At 41.1% G+C, this 22054-nt stretch overlaps 2 protein-coding genes across 8 annotated transcripts in view; one reads left to right on the forward strand and one right to left on the reverse strand.

The window, feature by feature from the left end:
* The window catches only part of KCTD9 (potassium channel tetramerization domain containing 9), a 30148-nt gene extending 15793 nt beyond the window's left edge, over nucleotides 1-14355 (reverse strand). Inside the window, exons 1-3 of one of the 2 annotated variants that reach the window (XR_010159227.1) lie at nucleotides 14121-14209; nucleotides 2049-2170; nucleotides 212-255 (exon numbers count right to left, since the gene is read on the reverse strand). Coding sequence is in view for 1 of the 2 variants with exons in the window: in XM_001161064.8 (XP_001161064.1) it covers nucleotides 212-255; nucleotides 2049-2170; nucleotides 14121-14168 (214 nt within the window). In the remaining variant the exon portion in view is untranslated. Of the gene's footprint in view, nucleotides 1-211; nucleotides 256-2048; nucleotides 2171-14120 lie in introns of both variants that reach the window. The other variant, XM_001161064.8, reaches the window with a different exon arrangement.
* CDCA2 (cell division cycle associated 2) overlaps nucleotides 14302-22054 on the forward strand; it is a 49441-nt gene continuing 41688 nt past the window's right edge. For 2 of the 6 annotated variants that reach the window (XM_016959250.4, XM_009455053.5), the window contains exons 1-4: nucleotides 14500-15395; nucleotides 16162-16222; nucleotides 16309-16479; nucleotides 17957-18126. In XM_016959250.4, coding sequence (XP_016814739.1) covers nucleotides 16162-16222; nucleotides 16309-16479; nucleotides 17957-18126 — 402 coding nt within the window. In that variant the 5' untranslated portion in view covers nucleotides 14500-15395. Of the gene's footprint in view, nucleotides 15396-16161; nucleotides 16223-16308; nucleotides 16480-17956; nucleotides 18127-22054 lie in introns of all 6 variants that reach the window. The other 4 variants (XM_009455055.5, XM_009455056.5, XM_054656599.2 and 1 more) reach the window with 4 other exon arrangements.

A 22054-nucleotide genomic window follows, 5' to 3' on the forward strand; every position in this document is an offset into this window, starting at 1 on the left:
GCATGTAAAAGATGCATCTATAATAAACTACGATCATATAGTAAAAAATTTACTTTAACACACCCAATGCAGAATCAAAAAGTGTGAAGATTTGAATACAGCCATAAGATCATTTTTAATGTTTAAGCTTAATAGCCCCATTTAAAATAATTGTCATTCCATCTTTTTTTTTTTTTTTTGGCAGATAAAATTGGCTTTTAAAGTCACTTACCAATAAATGGCTCTCCTTCACAAACAAACAAAACATCATCATCCCTGGGGAAATCAAAATTTAAAAAGCTACCATCAAAATCTAAAAATCACATTAATTATCTGTTGCTTATAGGAACTATTCCTTACAATTATATAGACAATAGGTTTTGCTATCAATCTAGACTGCAAAGAAGCTAAGTTTCCAATGCTTTGTTTAACCCCTTGAACTTAACTGTCTTTGAATTTAAATTCAAAAATAAGATCTTGCACATGAAAGTACTTTTGAAATGTGGGGAAAATAATCTCCTTACACAAACGATGTTGAGTTCAGCTTTCTTATCAATTGAGAATGAATAATTATGCTCAAAGGATAGATTAAACTCACAGCCAACTATTCTTTTTTTCTTTACATTTTTTACCCCTAAATCATCAGCTGTTGTGTGCTTTGGAGATGAAATAAACTGTCATATTAAATCTAGGAAAAATATAGCTGGAAGTAACTCTACTGTCAGTGTTTACCCACTACACATCCACCACACACCCAAATGTAAATGGCTGCACATAACCCACAGTTCTGGACAATCAGTGCACATCCTCTTCCTCAACCCATTACCCCAGATACTGTATTGTGAACCAAAAATGAATAAACAGATATCTTATAGCTCAGAAGGCTTCAGTTACAACCTTCCATTGTAGACGTTTTTATTTCCTATAGGACATCACAGGACACGTTAAATTTTTCTAAGAAGCAGAGTTTGTGTTTGTTAAGAAGAAAGTTAGGTTGATGAGGATCATCATCCAACAATGTGACTCAGTTTTCCTTAGAAACTGAAAGAAGCTGGGAGATACATATTGAAAAACTAAGAAGTTATCCTAATTTATTTGGATTTAAAATGTAGTGTATAGTATTTCCTACTTGTTCACCATGCCAGTTTACTTTTTCAGATTAGTATAAAAATCTGCTTTCATTAACAAAACCCAACTAGCTGCATGACCTGAGTGAGTCCTCAGCTTCACAGGTAATTCGTTTCCTCATCTGTAAAATGAAGGGTCTAGAACTGATTAACTGCAAAGCAGTATATTATATTGAAAGGTCATTTTGATCTAGATTTATACAGAGACTTTGTATATCATTATAAGTTAAAGCATCATTATCTTCACATCACTGATTAAAAAAACTCATGCTTTGCCAATTAAATGGTATACCTTAGGCAAAGCAATGATAACATAAGTGGCATAGTCAATACTTAATTTGTGTTGCCTTTACCATCTTCTTTGTTAAGCATCTTCCTGCTCCAAAATTCTCTGACCTCATGAAGATGAAGTAAGGTGAACTACACACTTGTTTTAAAGAGATAAATCTGCCTGAGATATTTAAGGTACAAACATAAGCCTATAATTATGGTGGATCACTGGTGATATCACTACTTAGAATTCTATCATATTTATAAAGTTTTTACAAAATCTGGCCTTTGTAATGATTATAAAATGCAAAGCATTCTTAGGAAATGATTAACAAGCAGGCGCATATAAAAGTGAAGAGATGAATTAGATTTTTAATGTTAAAAACTGCACGTCTTACTAGATCCTTCTCTAGTACCACAAAGAAGAAATTCCTCATAGCCATATATGAACTATGCAGAAAGACTATCAGTATACTGAAATGTACTAAGGGTTTTCTAGCTGATCAATTCACCTTAAGCCCAAATGATTTAAATTCCAAAGAGCAAGTTCTAGGTAATCACTTGCCAAAATCCTGTACTCTTAACAGTGATTAAATTACAGCTTAAGGGAAACAGCATAGCACCAAGAAGTTGAGGCACACTGTTGACAGCTTATAAAAAGGTGAAGGTTACCTGATCAAAGCAATATCATCAATCAGTCCACCTTTCCCATTATACACACTGGTGGCTTTTATGCCGAGTTTACTGCTGGCCACAGAAAGCAAATCAGATAAAGTTCCATATACAGCAACCACCTGTAAACACACCAGAATAATATGAACAATTTCTTTAATACATGTTATCCCCCATAAGTTATAAACCACCACACTAGAACAGTGCTAAAAAGATTATCATATAAAAGGAGACTTCAAGAGGTTCTTAACAGTGCCCCCTTTTCTTCCATGACTCATTTATTCACTTGGTGCCTAATATTGCCGACTCCTCAACTAGAACATAAGAAATCATCTCTGACCAAAACAATCTACAATCCTAAGGTGTGTTAAATAGCGCTCCAGTTGTGAAGTAAGATAGACCTACACTTCGATCTAGAGTCTGACATTTTCTAGCTGTCAACTTGAGTCAACCTACTGATGCTTCTGTTGCTTTAACTAGAAATGAAGAAAATAGTAGCACCTACTTCAGAAGGTATTATGAAATGAGTTCATGCATAAGAGCTTAGCAAAGTGCCTGAGACCTAGTAAGTCCCTATTATGTTGTCCTTTTATTATTTATTTATTTGAATGGTTCATCCTTAGAACAGGAGTGTGCTGGTACTGTTTATTATATCATTAACGACATCAACTACCACAGAAAAGATAACTTCTCACCTCATTTATTTAATTCTTCATTAACTAAGCCAGATTTTAGCATCTAACATTTAAGAACAGAGCAAACAGCTGGGTGACAATGAATTGATCTGTCCTGCTGTGAATCAAGCAGTCTGATATATGTGCAAGATACATGCAACTGTCTAAGCAGGGTGCTGAGAATTTCTACATGTAAGTGAATTTTGTGCCCTGGTCCTAACTGTAACTATGGGTTCCCAGCGACTGAGTTGTGCAGTTGCACCATTATCAGTTATGACCTCTGAAAGTTAGGAATAAAAACTAGGTAAGGGTCGGGCGCAGTGGTTCATGCCTGTAATCCCAGCACTTTGTGAGGCTGAGACGGGCAGAGCACTTAAGGCCTGGAGTTTGAGACCAGCCAGACCAACATGGAGAAACCCCATCTTTACTAAAATACACAAATCAGCCAGGTGTGGTGGTGCATGCCTGTAGCTACTCCAGAGGCTGAAGCATGAGAATTGCTTGAACCCAGGAGGCAGAGGTTGCAGTGAGCCAAGGTTGCACCACTGCACTCCAGCCTGTATGACCAAGCAAGGCTCTGTCTCCCCGCTAAAAAAAGAAAAATAAGTAGGTGAAGAGCTAAACACGAAGCACAGTCAGCTAGCTCATGGACGTCCCAAGATTTATTATGTCAAGATGCCATATGAAGTGAGCACTAAGGCTGGTCCTCTGTCCACCAGTGACTGGAATAGAGTGGACAGTTTCTAGTTAAATAAATACAGTAAATGGAGGACATGGAAAAAGCTGCTCGATAACATATGAGTGTGCAGTTTTTCAAAAGCAGAGTACTCAGATTCTAACTTTTTTCTCTTGGATCAGAAGGATGAAAGCCAGAAGAGTGCTGGGGCATTTTGGAAAGTGTTGAAGGCAAGAAAAATTTAAGCGGAACCAAGTGCATTATAAAAAATAATGTACAACCCAAGTGTCCATAAGCAGGTAATTGCATAAAAAAAATATGGTATATATATACAATGGAATATTATTCAGCAATAAGAAACAATGAGGCCAGGTACAATGGCTCATGCCTGTAATCCCAGCACTTTGAGAGGCTGTGGCAGGTGGATCGCTTGAGCCCAGGAGTTCGAGACCTGCCTGGCCAACATGGTGAAACATGGTCTCTACAAAAAAATACAAAAAGTAGCCGAGCATGGAGGCACATGCCTGTAGTCTTAGCTGCTTTGGAGGCCGAGATGGGAGGATCACTTGAGCCTGCCAATTCAAGGCTGCAGTGAGCCAAGATCACGCCACTGCACTCCAGCCTGGACATGATGGGACGGAAAAGAAAAAAGGAAAGGAAAAAGAAAAGAGAAAAGGAAAGGAAAGGAAAGAATAAAGAAAAAGGAAAGGAAAGGAAAGCGAGAAGAGAAGAGACATGAATTGACACATGCTGCAACATGGATGAACCTTTTTGACAGTATGCTAAATGAAGTAAGCCAGTCACAAAAGGATAAATATTCTATGATACCACTCACATGAAAGTACCCAAAACAGGCAAATTCATAGAGAAAGAAAGCAGAATAAAGGTTACCAAGGCATAGATGGGAATGGAGACTTATTTCTTAATGGTTACAATCTCTGTTTGGGATGATGACCAAGTACTGGAAATAAACCGTGGTGATGGTTACACACATTGTGAATGTAAACAATGTCAATGAATTACACATTTAAAAAATGGTTAAAATAATAAATTTTGTTCCATCTTTTATCACAATAAAAAAATACTGCAAAGCACTTGGCACAGTGTCCTACACATAGCAGGCTTGCCATAAATAATTAAAGCCTGAGCAGGGCTGGGCGCGGTGGCTCACGCCTGTAAAATCTGCACTATGGGAGGCTGAGGCGGATGGATTGCTTAAGCTCAGGAGTTCGAGACCAGCTTGGGCAACACAGTGAAACCCCATCTCTACTAAAATACAAAAAATTAGCCGGGCGTGGTGGCGTGTGCCTGTAGTCCCAGCTACTTGGGAGGCTGAGGCAGGAGAATTGCTTCAACCCGGGAGGCAGAGGTTGCAGTTAGCTGAGATCACACCACCACACTCCAGCCTGGGCGACAAAGTGAGACTCCTTCTCCAAAAAAAAAAAAAAAAAAAAAAAAGCCTGACTAAAACATGTCCCCCATATTTCCTATGATTGTTCACCTCTGCAACACAGTGAGGTATTCTGTAATTGCATTATACACATTCCTGGGACAAAGGGAAGCGAAATACAGTACCTAGGGCATTGCACACGGCAAAGCTGGGGTTGTGTTAAGGCAAAGAGCATGAAGAGAGTAAAGACAGAGAAGAGAGAAGCAAACATGCAAAGGAGCAAGAGATTGACCAAAGCAGATGCAAAACAACTCCTGCAGTCAGAAGGTGCTGTGAGAGGAGGGTAAGAAGCACAAGCACCTCTTTCCCAATTCAATGTTCTTGGCATAGTTGCCATCATACAAAGAATTTTCTAAATCTTTCTTTTCCCTCTTATTTACCTCTGGCTCTTATATCTCAGTATGGCTTTCTTTTGCCTGATATCCCCTCCTTGCCCTAACATCAACTTTCTCTCTCAGCATCTCTTTCACTGTTCTCTCTTGGCCATACCAAAAAATAGATGCAAGTTGAATGCACCTGCCTGTATTATGCTTAATACTTAATGTAATATTATAGCTTAAGATCTTATATGACTTATTCAAAATACACTAACTTGAATTGTCGTCTACTTCCATATGATTGACTTGGTTTTTCTGTGGGTCTATTGTCTTCCGATGAAAATAAAGGCCACCTGCCATGTTTTAAAGCTGTGCTGTCCAGTGTGGAAGCCACTAGCTTCATGAGTCTATTTAAATTTTAATCTATTAAAATTAAAAGTTAAAATGCAGTTCAGTCACACTAGCCACATTTCAAGTGCTCAACTGCCACACTGGCTAATTGTTACCATATTGAATAGCACAAATTTCCATCATCTCAGTAGTTCTATTAGACAGTGCCATTTTAAAGAGCAGAAAAAAAAAATGAAGAAAAAAAAACACAACTATTTTAATTCTATTAGGCTTTCCCATGACATAGGAACCCAAAGTAACAAACTGATGAAATACAACTCAAGACCTGTTTGTTGTTTTATTTAGAGGGTTGGGATGTTGCCATCTTCTGTTTCTTCCCCACTGAAGTCAAATGTGACCAGACGATAGAAAAAAAACACACATACTGCTTGGCAAGGACTGTTTTCAAGGCAATCAAAGTACAATAGGTATTTCCTTGTAGGCTGTAAAACTACTAAGGAGCACAGTCTAGGTATAAATTGAATTCAACTTTTACTGCCACTTAAATCAATCCTAATAAAGTATCAAAAACAATTTACCGTATCACTAAATATTTTCTAATCTGGCTGTCTGCCTGGATCCTAAAGGTCCAATAAAAAAAATTAATTTGCAAAAAGTTGTTATGAATTCTGTGAATAGAGGTGACCAATTATCCCTTGGTAAAGCTGATAAGCAGCACCAAAGAAGTACATTCCTGAGCTGTTCTACTAATAACCGCCATAGGTTCAAATGGTACATTACCTGGCTTACAGCAGGTCTTTGACAAATATTTCTTGAATGTTGAGTGTTGAAGTAGGACACACCTTTTTTGTGTGACAGTCATATTCATTTAAGTCTCTTACACTGTCATTAGGGTAAAAAAATACACAGTATAAATGCAATTCTAAAGCAGTCTGGGCATGGTGGCTCAAGCCTGTAATGCCGGCACTTTTTGGGAGGCCAAGGTGGGTGGATCACCTGAGGTCAGGAGTTCAAGACCAGCCTGGCCAACATGGTAAAACCGTGCCACCACGCCCAGCTAATTTTTGTATTTTTAGTAGAGACGGGGTTTCACCATGTTGGCCAGGAGGGTGTCAATCTCTTGACCTTGTGATCCAACCGCCTCAGCCTCCCAAAGTGCTGGGATTATAGGCATGAGCCACCACACCCTGCTAAGTGTTTTTGCTTTATTTTGTTTGTTTTCCAAATTTGTTACAATGAACCTATATTACTTTTGTAATAAGGGGGGAAGTTTTAATTTATTTTAAGGTCTCCATAGCTCCAGATACTAGTTCTATAAATAAAATTATTTTAGCAGTTTGCAATCAGGCAGTTAACAATTTCCTTTAAGTGAAATAACCAAAGGGTGGTCAATTAGAGAAAACAGAATTAAAATTAATACGAAGAATCTTATAGTTCTAGAAATTTGAAAATTTCCCTTAAGTTGGGCCAATATACTTGTTTTCACTTGGAGGGCTATTCTTGACGTTTGTTTTCCAACTAATCATTCGCACATACTAACAATACCATACAAATAAAAAGGAGTTATGTTGCAATACTAATATTCAAATATGCAAAATCTCTGTATTTTAAACTAATTAGAAACCAGGTTTTAAAATATATATATCAACATAAATTTGTCATACATATGGAAAAGATGATTAAGTTACGGAGAAAGTTGCAAACAGACTGGCACATGCATTCTTCTTTATATAACTCTTTTGAGAAAGAGCAACAATAAAAATCTTGTATATCATGGACATAAGCTCCAGTTAGTATATACTAAGATTGTTTTTGTCCTCATACTGAGCCAAATAAATCATAAAATGATAGTGCTTACAAAGGTCATTTGCTTTGTATGTGTTATCTCCACCATGTGGGCCTGATGTTTCCATGTCACTGGGATTATCTACCTTAACAACTTAGGCCCTAAGAATAGAAGCATTTTACATTTATTGAGAAGCATGTCTATTAAAGTTCATGATGTCTGTATTATACTACTTTTCAGAGTCAATTATTTTTAAATTTCAGATCCCATGACAAGTGAAAGCTGCCTATGAGTTGGAGAGTAAATGGAACACCATGCCTAGTACGATTGGCTAGTTTTAATTTGCCTTTAAACACCATTTTCAAATTGTAACCTGTATTATTTAAATTTAAAAATTAAAACCTGCACATGCACGTAAAATATTTTTTTCTTTTATACCCACAAGATTTATTACATAATACACAATAAATACACAAGTATTTGTGTATTTGAATTCAACTTTTATTGCCACTTTAATCAATCCTAATAAAGTATCAAAAACAATTTACCATATCACTAAATATTTTCTAATCTGGCTGTCTGCCTGGATCCTAAAGGTCCAATAAAAAAATTAATTTGCAAAAAGTCGTTATGATAAATACACAAGTATTTATTGTGCATTATGTAATATACAATACACATAAGTTGTTGAATTTATGCAGGCTGATTTACCCAACAAAACCACTAATCACCACTAGTAACTAAATATAGAACTCAATTTTCTCTACCTATACTTTTAGTCAAATACATTTTAAATATTTACATGATCTTATTCTTTAAAAGATGAGATAATTAAAAAAAAGATGAGATAATTAACTCTAAGGTGAAAAAAGAAAATTTTAAAATGGAAAATACTGGTAATATCAAGTGTTGGAGTGGATGTGGACCAATAGGGAAGATTTATGCAATGGTGGTGGGAATATAAATTACTGCAATGACTTTGAAAAACAATCTGGCATTATTTTGCAAAACTGAATATTTACATATTCTAACACCCAATAATTACAACTATGTGTCTATACCTTAGAGTGGTGGTTCTCAAATGTGTGATCCTGTCACCTGCAGCATCTGAACCACATTTTACCTGCAAATTAAAAATGTACATTCCTACCCCACCCCAGACCTACTGAATATTAATCTTTGGGGATGAAGTCCAGCAGTTTTCTCAAGTCCTCCTCCTCCTCCAAGTGACTCTGATGCATGCTAAAGTTTGATAACTACCTCCCTAGAAAAATGCTTGCTGCTGTGTGCCAGGATACATATACAGAAATATTCATGACAGCACTGTCAATTTAACAACAAAATATAAAGAAAATAAACAACCTAATGTCCACTGACAGGAATATCATGGTAGTATTTGTATAACAGGTACTTTAATAAAGCAGTAAAAATGAATAAATTATCACTATGTCAGATATTATGGTTGGAAGAGAATTATACTGAACGAAAAAAGCAAGGACTGGCCTGGCATGATGGCTCATGCCTGTAGTCGCAGCACCTTGGGAGACTGAGGAAGGAGGACTGCTTGAGGCCAGGAGTTTGAGACCAGTCTGGGCAATATAGGAAGACACTGTCTCCACAAAAAACTATATACAGTACAATGTCAATTTGAGATACAGTATGTCCCAAAGCTGATTTTTTAAAAATGTAACTTAGTGGCTAGGCAGAGTGGCTCACGCCTGTAATCCCAGTACTTTGGGCGGCTGAGGCGGGCAGATCAGGAGGTCAGCCGAGACCAGCCTGACCAACATGGTGAAACCCCATCTCTACTAAAAATACAAAAATTAGCTGGGAGTGGTGGCACGTGCCTGTAATTCCAGCTACTCAGGAGGCTGAGGCAGGAGAATCGCTTGAACCCAGGAGGCAGAGGTTGCAGTGAGCCAAGATTGCGCCACTGCACTCTAGCCTGGGTGACAGTGCGAGACTCTGTCTCAAAAAAAAAAGGTGAGGGCCGGGCACGGTGGCTCAAGCCTGTAATTCCAGCACTTTGGGAGGCTGAGGCTGGCGGATCACGAAGTCAGGAGTTTGAGACCAGCCTGGCCAATATGGTGAAACCCTGTCTCTACTAAAAACACAAAAATAGCCAGGTATGGTGGCGGGCGCCTGTAATCCCACCTACTTGGGAGGCTGAGGCAGGAGAATTGCTTGAACCCGGGAGGCGGAGGTTGTATTGAGCCAGAGATCGTGCCACTGCACTCCAACCTGGGCAACAGAGTGAGACTCCGACTCAAAAAAAAAAAAAAGGTAATTTAGTTATGCATATATATGTGACAAAACTATTTATTTAAAAACACACGGCAAAGAGAAAAACAAAACAGGAGAACAGGAACGTGGATAAACACATTATGTTATTGATAACATGCTACTTCTTGGGTTATCTGGCAGATTTACAGATGTTTGCTATATTATGTTCCTCTTAATTTTTATGTATATTCTTTATTGTATTCTTTTCTATGTATCAAATATATTAAGAAATGTTCAAGCTTAAAAAGTGGGCCCTCACTAGGTTCTTATTAATGTTTAGCCTTCAGAGGCAAAGGTTCACATAAATTTTCACCTTTCTCCAACTCTAACAACGTAATGGATTCAAACCTGGATACTTACTACTAACAACATATTTCTTTTTCATTCTTTGTCGTTGTTGTTGTTTTAGAGATGGGATCTCACTATGTTACCCAGGCTGGTCTTGAACTCCTGAACTCAAGCAATCCTCCCATCTCAGCCTCTCAAAGTGCTGGGATTACAGGCATGAGCCATTGTGCCTGCCCCCAACATGTTTCTGACCTAATACCAAAACCTGAAGAAAAGTTATTTCTTGGACCAAAAATGAAAACACGGTACAGAATGAAAGTATTTCCTACCCTGTTTGCCATGTTTGGCATGATGCCACATACTCAGAAGGCATTTACTAAGTGTTCACTGAATGAATGAATGAATGAATGATGAATTAATCAGTATACAAAAGGCCTAGGACTTGCACAGCTCATTATTGAATATTCTGAAGTAAAAAAAGCACTCTGTGTTCAAGACGTATAGAAACTCTGCACTGACATTAAGTTGCTCAGAAGCCACACACTGCATTCAGATGTGCAAGTCCCCGTTTCAATTTCCTTAATGCCAACTCTTACAGGGAATATTAAAAAGAATAACGAAAATGTTGAGGCACATGGAAAAAGGATGACAGGTACAACATAACTGACTCTTTCGGAGCAGTTTTAAAAAACAAACCAAAAAAAACCCCTCAAAATTTAAACCAAAGATTCCAGTGATTAGAACTAAGGCCTTCAAATGTTTCTGACCACACACCCCATTGGTAACATACTTTTGGGCATGTACTCAAACATCTGTATATTTATGTATTTATGAACTACATTCCACTGTTAGAAAGTACATGTTTTCCCAAATGATGAGGACTTTCAGTGACTCAGACTATGAATTAGCCACTAAGAATCTCCTAAATATTTATCATTAAATTTAGTGAAATTCTGCCAAATACAGGATTGACTTTAAACATTAAAATAAGCCGGGCATGGTGGCTCACGCCTGTAATCCTAGCACTTTGGGAAGCCAAGGCAGGTGGATCACATGAGGTCAAGAGTTCAGGATCAGCCTGGCCAACATGGTGAAAACCGTCTCTACTAAAAATACAAAAATTAGCAGGGCATGGTGGCAAGCCCCTGTAATCCCAGCTACGCAAGAGGCTGAGTTAGGAGAATCGCTTGAACCTGGGGGGCAGAGGTTGCAGTGAGCTGAGATCACGCCACTTCACTCCAGCCTGGGTGGAAGAGCAAAACTCCGTCTCAAAAAATAATAATAATAAATAAATAAATAAATAAATAAAAGTAAAAAACAAACACCAAAAAAATCAGAAAAGATAAAAATCTGAAGCCATTTGTCTTCATGCCCTAGAACGTATTTCTAAATATCTTGCTAACTAGGATGACTCATCCTATCAATGGCTAATATTTCAAAGAATAACATACGCTTAGGGAGAGGCTGATTATTAATAGCAATTAATAAATAGGACTTCAAATATTCTTCTTTAAAACTCAGCACTGTTTCAACTTCTCAGGTCCAAAGAGACCCACTCTTTTTTTTAGTCTCATGGTTTATACATACTAGGAGAAGTGGCAGCTTCTGCCATTTCCTCATTGTTTACTTGTGCTTGCATAATTAATACTGTCTCAAGCTGCAGTTTCTTTGAAGTAATCCTTTAAGATCACTTGGCATTTTGGTGATGGTTAATTTGGTTAAAACTAGATATAAATCTTAATGTGCCAGTTGTAAGCTTCCATATCACAATGTCAATGACAACCAATCCGTGAAGAAGACACTATTAACCTTTTCACATGTGAAGGCCGTCCCTTCTTACAGGAGACCTGAGACCAGCTGAATGTTCAGTGACTGGAGGCACCTGTGTCTTTCTAGATCGGAAAAATCAAGTTTTCACATTATTTTATATTTTTAAGTGTAAGATATAAACAAAAGGTATATTTCTTCCTGACCTCCAATAAATCGTCTTGGACACTGTCTGTGGTGTGTCATCTCACTCCAGAAACCACAGTTTAGAGAATGCATAGCCCTCTCTCCAACGTCAAATACGTCCACCACTAGTTACATTCATTCAATACACAGACAATTCCTGGCGAGCATATACCACAGCACCTTGGAAGAATTCTGTGCCTCTCCACGCCCTTCCCCAGGCTTCATAGTCTCACAGTCTGGTAACTACTAAACAAGCTATGAGAGGGAAACTTACTTGAAAAAACAGAGATTATTCTTATAACCAGGAAACAAAAGCAGAAGCGAGGTAAAGGAGATAAAGTAAGTGGTACAGATATTCCAACTGGTGGATGGGAAATCAAATTCTATTCTATTTGAGTAGCACTTTTCCCAGCTTATTCTTAATGAACATTCATGTCATGATCATGCCAATCCAATTAGTCACTTTATATATAAAAATGCAAGCTGTTATGTATTATGCAGCTCTTTTGTCAAATAAGAATAATTATAAATTTTTTTAATCAACTGAAGGGAGAGAAAACACTGCCAACGTCTTAGAATATGTTCATCAGCTGAGCAGTGAAGATCATGGCTTTGTTTCTTTTTATCTAGTACTCTCCAGTTTGGATTTTTACGTTGTAACATAAACATATTTATATTTAATTATTTGAGATGCATTTTCCCCAATCTTCTGAGATTCTCTAACAGAATATTTTTAAAGTAAATAAAATTTAAATCCAAGAATCTAATCTAGTCAAAACTAGATAGCTTAAAAAAAAAAATCCGTGTGAACAACAATATGGAAAGACCAACTCAGTTAATTTTTGACAACCAAATTGAGTGGATTTGGGAGAGATTTAGAGCAAAAATATTTATGACTAGGTTTAAATATTTGTCTTCCATGAGTAACATAGCAGAGATACTGCATTAAAAAGGTCAACCAGAAGTTTGTTTTTGAGAAATATTACCAATTTTGAACATACTAAATCTTTCTTAGAGTAACAACATACGTTTTAGATAACAGGTAGTAGCTAAGTACAGAACAGGTTTAGAAAAAGTTAATAGTGATGAGAAATGTAAACTTCGTGAACATATTTTCGGGGTAGCATTCATGATAACTCAAGAACTCGAATTTATACCAATTCTGTTTTTAAATGAGTATTAAATCTCTAAGACCAAAAGAACGTAAAATTATAGCCAACAAACCACACTCTGGTTCGAATTTTCGGAGCATGTTTACTCTACACTGAATAATCGGAAAGCCATTTTTAATGCCACTGGACAATTTCACTATTTGAAAATTTACAGTGTTCCCCGAATGTGCAGGCAGCAGAGTATTTTGGCAACCAACACAGCGAGACCCATTTACCTTTACCTTAGACTCGTAAAGGCTGAGTTACTTCTAGGTATCATTTAGCAACGCAATAAATGTCTGCCTCGAACAGTGAAAATTTCCCAAAGGAGCAGAACAACTTTCATGGGTGGGGCAAAAGGCTGGGAAGGAAGAGAATTCGTTTTGGCTTGCTCCAGCGCTGGAAGAACACTTAGCACCACACCCTCCGCAAAGGCCTAACACAGCAAAGGCGACTGTCAAATCGATCCCTTTTGGGTCTGCTGTACCCGTCCTCTAGGGAATCAAAATAAGGCAAAATAATAAAAAGAGTACAGAGAAGTTTGGCGGCGGCGGGGCGTGGGGGCTTGAGGCATCTCAGAGAAGAGGGCAAAAATCAACAAGAAAATGCCCCCATTTAAAAAATCCTGTCTGCGACCTCGGATGGGAGAAGATTTTGTTTATCCACGGGCAGTTTACTTCTGTCTCCCTGACCCATCTCCACAGGCTCTGGTGCTCGCCGCCACTTTCCGAGCAGATCATTACTCAGCACCGGAGCCGGCGCGCCTCCTCCCGCAGGCGGGAGCGGGGTCTCGGGGAGAAGCGGGAAGAGGCGCGACCGCCCGGGCGCCCAGGTGACCGCGGCCCTCCCCGCGCCCCCGTCCCCGCGCCCCCCGCACCGCGCATCCGGGAGACCCGGAGCCCCCGGGCCGAACCGCGCCGGCCCCCAGGCAGCTGAGGCACTGAAGGGCAGGCTCGGGCACGGGGGTCCTGAGGGTCGGGAGGAGGCCGCGGGGACCCTGTGCTGTCCCCGAGCGCCCCCAGCCCGCGCACGCCCACCTCCCAGCCCCTCTACCCAACTTCACCGCTGCCCCGCCAGCCGGTTCCGCACCGTCCGCCCTCGCCCCGACCCCCGGCCCGCCGCGCCCCCTCACGCCCCCGTTACCTTTCCGTTCTTGGGGCTGCCGTTCAGGAACAGGGTCACCCGCCTCATCGCGCTGCCCCCGCTGGGTCCTGAGTGAGCCGCCACCCTCCCACCTGGTCCTCCTCCCACCTTTTTCTCCTCCCGCCCTTCCCCTCCCTCCACCCACTCGGATTCGCCTCCCTTCGCCACCTTCCTGTCCTTGGGGACACACCACACGCACGCACTCTGTCCCACACCCAGGGTTCGGCCGGTCCTCCTTCCCACCCCGCCCCTAGGCTCCTCAGCCTGCCTGGGGCCCTTCCCCCACCTCTCCGAGACTGACACTCTGCCGTACCAACCAACCCGCGTCACCGGACAGAGTCCAGCCAATCAGCACCCAGTATCGGGCGGGCTCTGGCTAACCTAGCCGGGACGGAGGGAGGGAAGAGACGCTGAAGGCTAGTAGACGGGAAGGGGCATCAGCCAATCAGAGAGGCTCCTGGAGCCGGACGGCGGCTTCCAGCGTTACTGAGCAGGCGCACCCTCTAGTTTAGGTAGCGCTTATCTGCATACGAGGGCGGGGTCTAGGGAAAGGAGGTGGAGCGCTGAAAGGGACCCAAGCACCAGTCAGCCCCTCCTCCAGCGTTAGCCCCGCCCACAAGCCGGCCCAGCTAGGAAACGGCTGCGGTAGGGACGGACTGATTGGGTAAGAGCCAGCTCGTCGCTCTGTTAGGATTGGTTGAATGAGTCTTTTCGAAGTTTGCAGCATCCAATAGAAAGGTGGGAGGCGGAGTTAAAGAGCTAAGAGAAGCGTTACTCCGCGAGACTCTCCTGAAAAGTAGTCCCCGAGGTCACAAGGCAGTGGCAGGTGTCTGTAGTCCTCGGGTTGACTGCAGCTCGCGGTGGTCCCTCTCCGAGCCCAGAAAGCCACTCCAGTGCCGAGGGAGAGGCCTGGGAGCGCTCGGAGTGTGCGCGGACTGGAGAAGGGGGAGGTGGCGGAGTGATTCGTAGAGTAAATTCGGCACCGAGGGGCGGGGTCGGGGATTTGAATCGGTCGGCGGGCGGAGGAGGCGGGTGGAGGAGGCTGCCGGGCAGAGCGCAGGCCAGGATCAGCGCGGGCTGTGAGTCCAGGTCAGCCGCCGGGACCTCGGGCTCCGGGTTCGAAGAGCGGCTCCCGGCTGCGGGTGCTTTGCCAGGAGAGCCCTTCCGGACAGAGGAGCCGGGGTCTGGAAGGAGCGTACGACGCGACGCTCGCCTGCCACGGGGCTCTGGGAGTAAGCCTGTCTGCCTGGCGGGCCTTCAGGTGCGGCGTGAGAGGTAGGATTGCATCCGCGCTGCCACGGGGCTGTTTCTCCGGGGCATTTCTAGGCACTTTGTTCGGCTTACCCTGCAGCACAGAATTAGTACTCCTGTCAGGAGCTGCTCTGGGTGACCAGGAGTGCATCCGGACCTGTTGAGAGAATTTCTGGAAATGGACAGAGCTGCGTCTTGAGAGGGGTACCCTTATGATTCAGGTTTTCGCTACGGTTGAAAAGCCATGGCTTATCCTTTGGGGTCTGCTTTGGTGCCTGAACAGCAGTTTTCTCCATTTCTTTCTGTTTAATTTGGCTTTAAAAGTACGCGCTTAGAGTAGAAGAATGGTTAGCACAGGCTGGGAAGTGTATTGGGGATGGATGGGAAGGAAGTGGAGATGGTTAATAGGTAGAAAAACATAGAATGAATAAGATCTAGTATTTGCTAGCACAACAGGGTGGCGGTCCATAATTTAATTGTGCATTTAAACATGACAAAGTATAATTGGATTGTTTATAACAAAAAGGATAAATATTTGAGATAATGGCTACCTCATTTACTTTGATTTGATTATTACGAATTGCATGCCTGTATCAAAATATTTCACGTACCCCATAAATTATACATCTACTGTATACCCACAGAAATTAAAATAAAAAATGAAACCTGTGACGTGTGTTTCTATGCCAGTATGGACTGTATTACAATTCAGTCCTGAATAAGGTTCGTGATCGAATCACGTTCATCTTGCTGGTGGGGTTATTTTTCATTGTTTTTCTTCACCTCTTAGATGGATGCCAATTCAAAAGACAAGCCCCCTGAAACCAAGGAGTCTGCAATGAATAATGCTGGTATGTGATGATCTGCTGTCTCCTTGTGAAGTTGAAGGTTTAGACAGAGAGTTGTCCTCACCCCTACAATATGTCGTCCGTTTCAGGAAATGCCTCTTTCATTTTGGGAACTGGGAAGATTGTGACTCCTCAGAAGCATGCGGAATTACCTCCTAATCCTTGCACACCAGATACTTTTAAATCACCTTTGAACTTTTCCACAGTAACCGTAGAGCAATTGGGAATTACACCTGAAAGCTTTGTTAGGAACTCCGCAGGTAAGAAAAGTTGTCATTCTGTTGTAATGCTTTTCAAGTTTAAAAATAACTTTAATATAACTCAGCTTTATTTGTTTATACGTACTGTCATATTTTAGGTACCTAAATTGCCTACTCTGCAAACTTGCTTCTTCAGAGAGACTTCTGTGCACATGCAGAGTTCATTTAGCATAGCAGGGATCACGGAATCGCAGGGCACCCAGCATGATAATGTTCCCAAGTCAGAGTCGTGCTTGATGCCAATACTAGAAAATAATGTGTGTGTGAGTCACTTTTTGACCTGTCACCTAGGATACAGGAGGGTGTATGATATGAATAGTAATAATGCATTTTGTTTTCATTTATGGCAAAAATAAGAGAAAGTTTAAGAGCAATTAAGAAAATATAATACTGAAAGAGCAGGATGTACCTCCTTTAACAATCACAAACAGGGTTGGGCTCAGTGGCTCAAGCCCGTAATCCCAGCACTTTGGGAGGCCGAGGCAGGCAGATCACCGGAGGTCAGGAGTTCGAGACCAGCCTGACCAACATAGAGAAACCTCGTCTCTACTAAAAATACAAAATTAGCCGGGCGTGGTGGTGCATGCCTGTAATCCCAGCTACTCAGGAGTTTGAGGCAGGAGAATCGCTTGAACCCGGGAGGCAGAGGTTACCGTGAGTCGAAATCGCACCATTGCATTCCAGCCTGGGCAACAAGAGTGAAACTCTGTCTCCAAAAAAAAATAAAAAACACAAACAGAAGATTGATTCTGGCTAATGTCCTTCGAGCAGTAGAAATGAAGTTTACTTGTGAAGTCTGACTTAGATGGAAAAGAAGGAAATACTATATGAGAATGGAATTGGATCAGAGAATAGCATTTAGAATTGGAGGATAATGGAAGTCTTGAATATCACAGGGCACTAGACCAGGTAGTACATAAGACAAGGCGAAAGTGGCACGCCACCCTAACTTTCATTCTCAAGAACATCACTCTTAGACCTTTAAAAGGCTGGATTCGTTTTGTGTGCTTAGGCATATGTCCAAAATTCAGGGTAGTGCTGATGGTAGGTATCAGAAAGAAACAATCATCTTGAAGAATTAAGAACCTGAGACTGCATGTACCTAGGTGGAGATCTTACCTTTCAGTTGCTGGGGATAAAACTGACTTATTTAGAAAAAGAAAAATACTGAGTCAAAAGCAAAAGCCATCTGTGTGTAGGAAATAAGAAACAAAAATGAAAACTTAAAACGTGTTCATGTATTTATTCAACAACTTTTAATAACTGTTCTATGTACCAGGCACTGTTCTAGGAGCATAGACTAAGTCAGCAGACAAAAAGATTCCTCTTCCACTGATTGTATATGAATGACTGTGCCAGTAACTCTCCACTGAGTTTTTTGTAGCACATGTTTATCATGTTTTCTCTCTCAGGCTGGTACATCACGAGTATTGGATGTGGTTACTGATGATTGCCTTGTTTTGTTCCAATTTATAAGAGAGTTTCATTACAGGAAAGTCATCATCCTACCTTAAAAAATGTAGACGACGTTCTGCAGTCGGTGCTCGGGGCTCTCCTGAAACAAACCATCTGATTCGTTTCATTGCTCGGCAGCAAAATATAAAGAATGCTAGGAAATCTCCTTTGGCACAAGATTCTCCTTCCCAGGTATGATTTTCTTCTAAGTTCTGTTGTGAATTCCATTAATGAAGCTTTTGTGCTTTCTTTACACCTTCTAGTGCATCTGCTCTGTTTCAAATCTGGAGGGAGATTTTCTCTGTGTTTTAGAGAACATGCAGTTAGCGGCCGGGCGCGGTGGCTCACGCCTATAATCCCAGTACTCTGGGAGGCTGAGGCAGGCAGATCATTTGAGGTCAGGAGTTCGAGACCAGCCTGGCCAACATGGTGAAACCCCATCTCTACTAAAAATAGGAAAATTAGCTGGGTGTGGTGGCAGGTGCCCGAAATTCCAGCTACTTGGAGGCTGAGGCACGAGAATTGCTTGAACCTGGGAGGCAGAGGTTGCATTGAGTCAAGATCATGCCACTATGTTCCAGTCTAGGCGACAGAGTGAGACTGTCTCAAAAAAAAAAAAAAAAATGCAGTTAGCCTAAATGATGATGTTGACCATGGGTGATTTTTCTTTGTTTGCTTTGTTTTAGAGACAGGATCTCAGTTGCCCAGGCTGGAATGCACTGGTGCAATCACAGCCCACCGCAGCAATGAACTCCTGGGCTCAAGGAATCCTCCCACCTTAGCTTTCCAAGTAGCTGGAACTATAGGCATGTGCCACAGCAATGGGCTAATTATAAAAATTTTTTTTGTAGAGATGGGGCCTCACTATGTTGCCCAGGCTCGTTTTGAACTCCTGACCTTAAGCAATCCCTATCAAAGTGCTGGGGTTACAGGTGTGTGCCACAGTGCTCAACCCAAACGAGGGTATTTTTAGAGTTATGAGACCCTGGATAGAAATAGCTTTCTAGAGGAGCTTTTTATTTTATTTCTCAATTTTTTTTTCTAGTTGAGATCTAGTTTTCTATGAGGTGAGGCACTACTACCTTTTTAAGAGCTTATCTCTAAGTTACTGACTTTTTCATGACTACTGTGTGTTGATGTATAGGGGCAAGGGTCTCCTGGACAAAATGTATTTGGGACAACCTTGTGGAGAGGAGTAGATTATTTATCTGCTGATGGGGATATATTTAGCTGTTTTTTCAAATTTTTATACATCCCCCTAAAAAGTCAGTTACAGTCTTGTGCTGCATAATGACATTTTGTTCAGTGATGGACTAAATATACAATGGTGGTCTCATAAGATAATAATGGAGCCAAAAAATTTCTAAGGCCTGGTGATGTAGCTCATAAAACATCATAAAACAATGCATTGTTCATGCATTTGTGGTGATGCTGGTGCAAACAGTTCTACGGTGCTGCCACTTGTATTAAAATCTAGCACAAAAGGTTACCTACAATACATAATACTTGATAGTCATAATGAATGACTGTTCCTGGTTTATACATTTAGTATAGACTTTGTATCATGAATTTAAAGTGTACTCCTTCTACTGATTAAAAAAAAAAAAGGACCTTAATGTTGTACGTGTGTTGTGCTGGCAGCAGCCTCCTACGTTCTCCCTAATCCATTGGCTGTCCCACAGAGCAGTCAAGGAGAGGTATTCATTTAAAGTAGAAATCGAATCATTCACCCGACTGCTCAGAATCTTCCCATGGCCTCCTGCGATCCCTTGAATTAAACCTACACCCCTTCCTGATGCCTTCGTACGCCCACTCTAGTCTCTCCCCATCTCCTTCCACTCACAGGGCACACTGGCTTTTCTGCCCCATCCTGTTTCCACTCAAGGCCTTGGCCCTTGTTCTTGGAGAGTACCTCCCTCCTGTGACATCTTCCCTTAGACCTCTTTCTCATTGTTTTGGCTTCAACTCAGATTTTACTAAAGATAGAGGTCTGTCCTGATTATAGCTAAGCCAGCACTTTTAGGGACTCAGCCACATTCCTGATATTTCTTCTCAATAGCACCTCTTTTACCTGTAACTACGTTTATATGTTTTCAGAATTTCACTCTAAACAGTAATTTCCCTGGCTGGGTATGGTGGCTCACACTGTAATCCCAGAACTTTGAGAAGCAAAGGAGGGAGGATCGTTTGAAGCCAGGAGTTTGAGACCAGCCTGGGCAACATGACAAAACTCCGTCTCTACAGAAAAATTTTAAAAATGATCTGGGTGTGGTGGCACATGCCTGTAGTCCAAGCTATTTGAGAGGCTGAAGTTGGAGGATCGTTTGAGCCCAAGATATCGAGGCTGCAGTGAGCTGTGATTGTGCCACTGCACTCCAGCCTGGCTGATAGAGCAAGACCTTGTCTCAAATAAAAATAAAGTAATTTTCCCTAGATCCTGAGCCCCTCAAACAGTTTGTGGTGCATGGAAGGAAGGTTGTTGACTGACCGACACAATTCCTAAAACAAAAACATCAAAAAAGCAGTACATTTTGAATGTTTCATTTGCTTTGTATGTAAACATTGTTCTCCTTCTCCAGTAGAAAATAGAGAAAAAACAATTTTGACTAGAGAAACTTAAAATTTTTTTTAAGCAGCATTTCAAAGTGCTGCATGTTCCTAGGATATTAAATCTGCCCCTACCATGTTCAAATATGTGTGCAAAAAAAGCACATTCAAAGTAAATTGTATGAATTTGAGATCATCTTTTCCCTATTGTTCTATTAGATGAATTGACATAAGCCTTTTTTGAATATTATTGCTGTTTATGTCGTGAACGTTTGTGTCATCAAGCATATTTCAATGTAAAATGTTCTCATTATGTAATAGAGAATTTGCTTTATATTTAACTGGGAAGAGAATCAAATGTGTGAACAGATCACCATCAAACATGGCTTCACGATATGAACTGCTTTTTCTCCCTGTGATATATATATATTTTTCTGAGACCAAGCCTTGCTCTGTTCCGCAGCCTGAAGTACAGTGGCATGATCTCGGCCCATTGCAACCTCTACCTCCCAGATTCAAGCGATTCTCCCACCTCAGCCTCCCACATAGCTGGGATTACAGGCATGCACCACCACGCCTGGTTAATTTTTGTATTTTTCGTAGAGACATGGTTTCACCATGTTAGCCAGGCTGGTCTCAAACTCCTGACCTCAAGTGATCCTCCCACCTTGGCCTCCCAAAATGCTGGGATTACATGCATGAGCCACTGTGCCCAGCCTACTCTGTATGATATCTTGAACAGAGGTAATTTTTACTTCACTTTTTGCCCATTGGTATAATTTTTTAAAATTGCCACAAACTTCATATCAGTGGAAATGTTAGTAGTCCAAGTAATAAAAAAAAATCTAGATAGAGAACTTCATTTGTAATTTAATTTTTATGTAAAGGGAACTCTCAATTTTTATATTACTTGTCTTTAACTGGCACTTCTATCCCTACTAATATAAATTTCATTTTATCAGTCTTTGGCTGGAACCCTGTTAACGGGGTTTCCAGAGAGCTTCTGTGCTTATACCATCAAACTTTGTATTTTAAGAGAATGGCTGGCTTTCAACCCTAAGAAGGAAATATCCTCCAGGTCCCATACAATCAGGAAAATTAGCTGGGAAGAGCCAAAAAGGAGAGCAATGCAAGTGTAGTATCTGAGCATGTACGGAACTTCTGTGTCTCGTTCTGGCCCCTGGGCTGGAGGGCATGTGTAGACCGGTGCTGAGTAGAAACAGCTTGGACTGAAGGAGGTATGCTGAGACTTACCTGTGACACAGGCACCATGCAGATGGCTTCCTATGGATACATCCGGCACAACATTTGGTAAAAATTGCAAATAGACAGGTTCCTCCTGTCCCTTTTTTGTTGCACCATCCCAGAGCGCAATGTTTTTTTGGCACCTTCCATATAATCTTAGGCTGGCCTCTCAACATTTTTGTGTTAAACTTCCGTATTCAAACTGAAAATGTGTAATTCCAGGGTGAAGAAGCTCTGCCACACTAACTCCTTATCGCTGATCTTCAAAAAGCATATGTGTACTGTATTTAATTTTGGATTCAATGGCTGTAGGCCTAGAATATAGAAA

This window comes from Pan troglodytes, chromosome 7 (assembly GCF_028858775.2).
Source record: "Pan troglodytes isolate AG18354 chromosome 7, NHGRI_mPanTro3-v2.0_pri, whole genome shotgun sequence".
NCBI classification, from domain to species: domain Eukaryota; kingdom Metazoa; phylum Chordata; class Mammalia; order Primates; family Hominidae; genus Pan; species Pan troglodytes.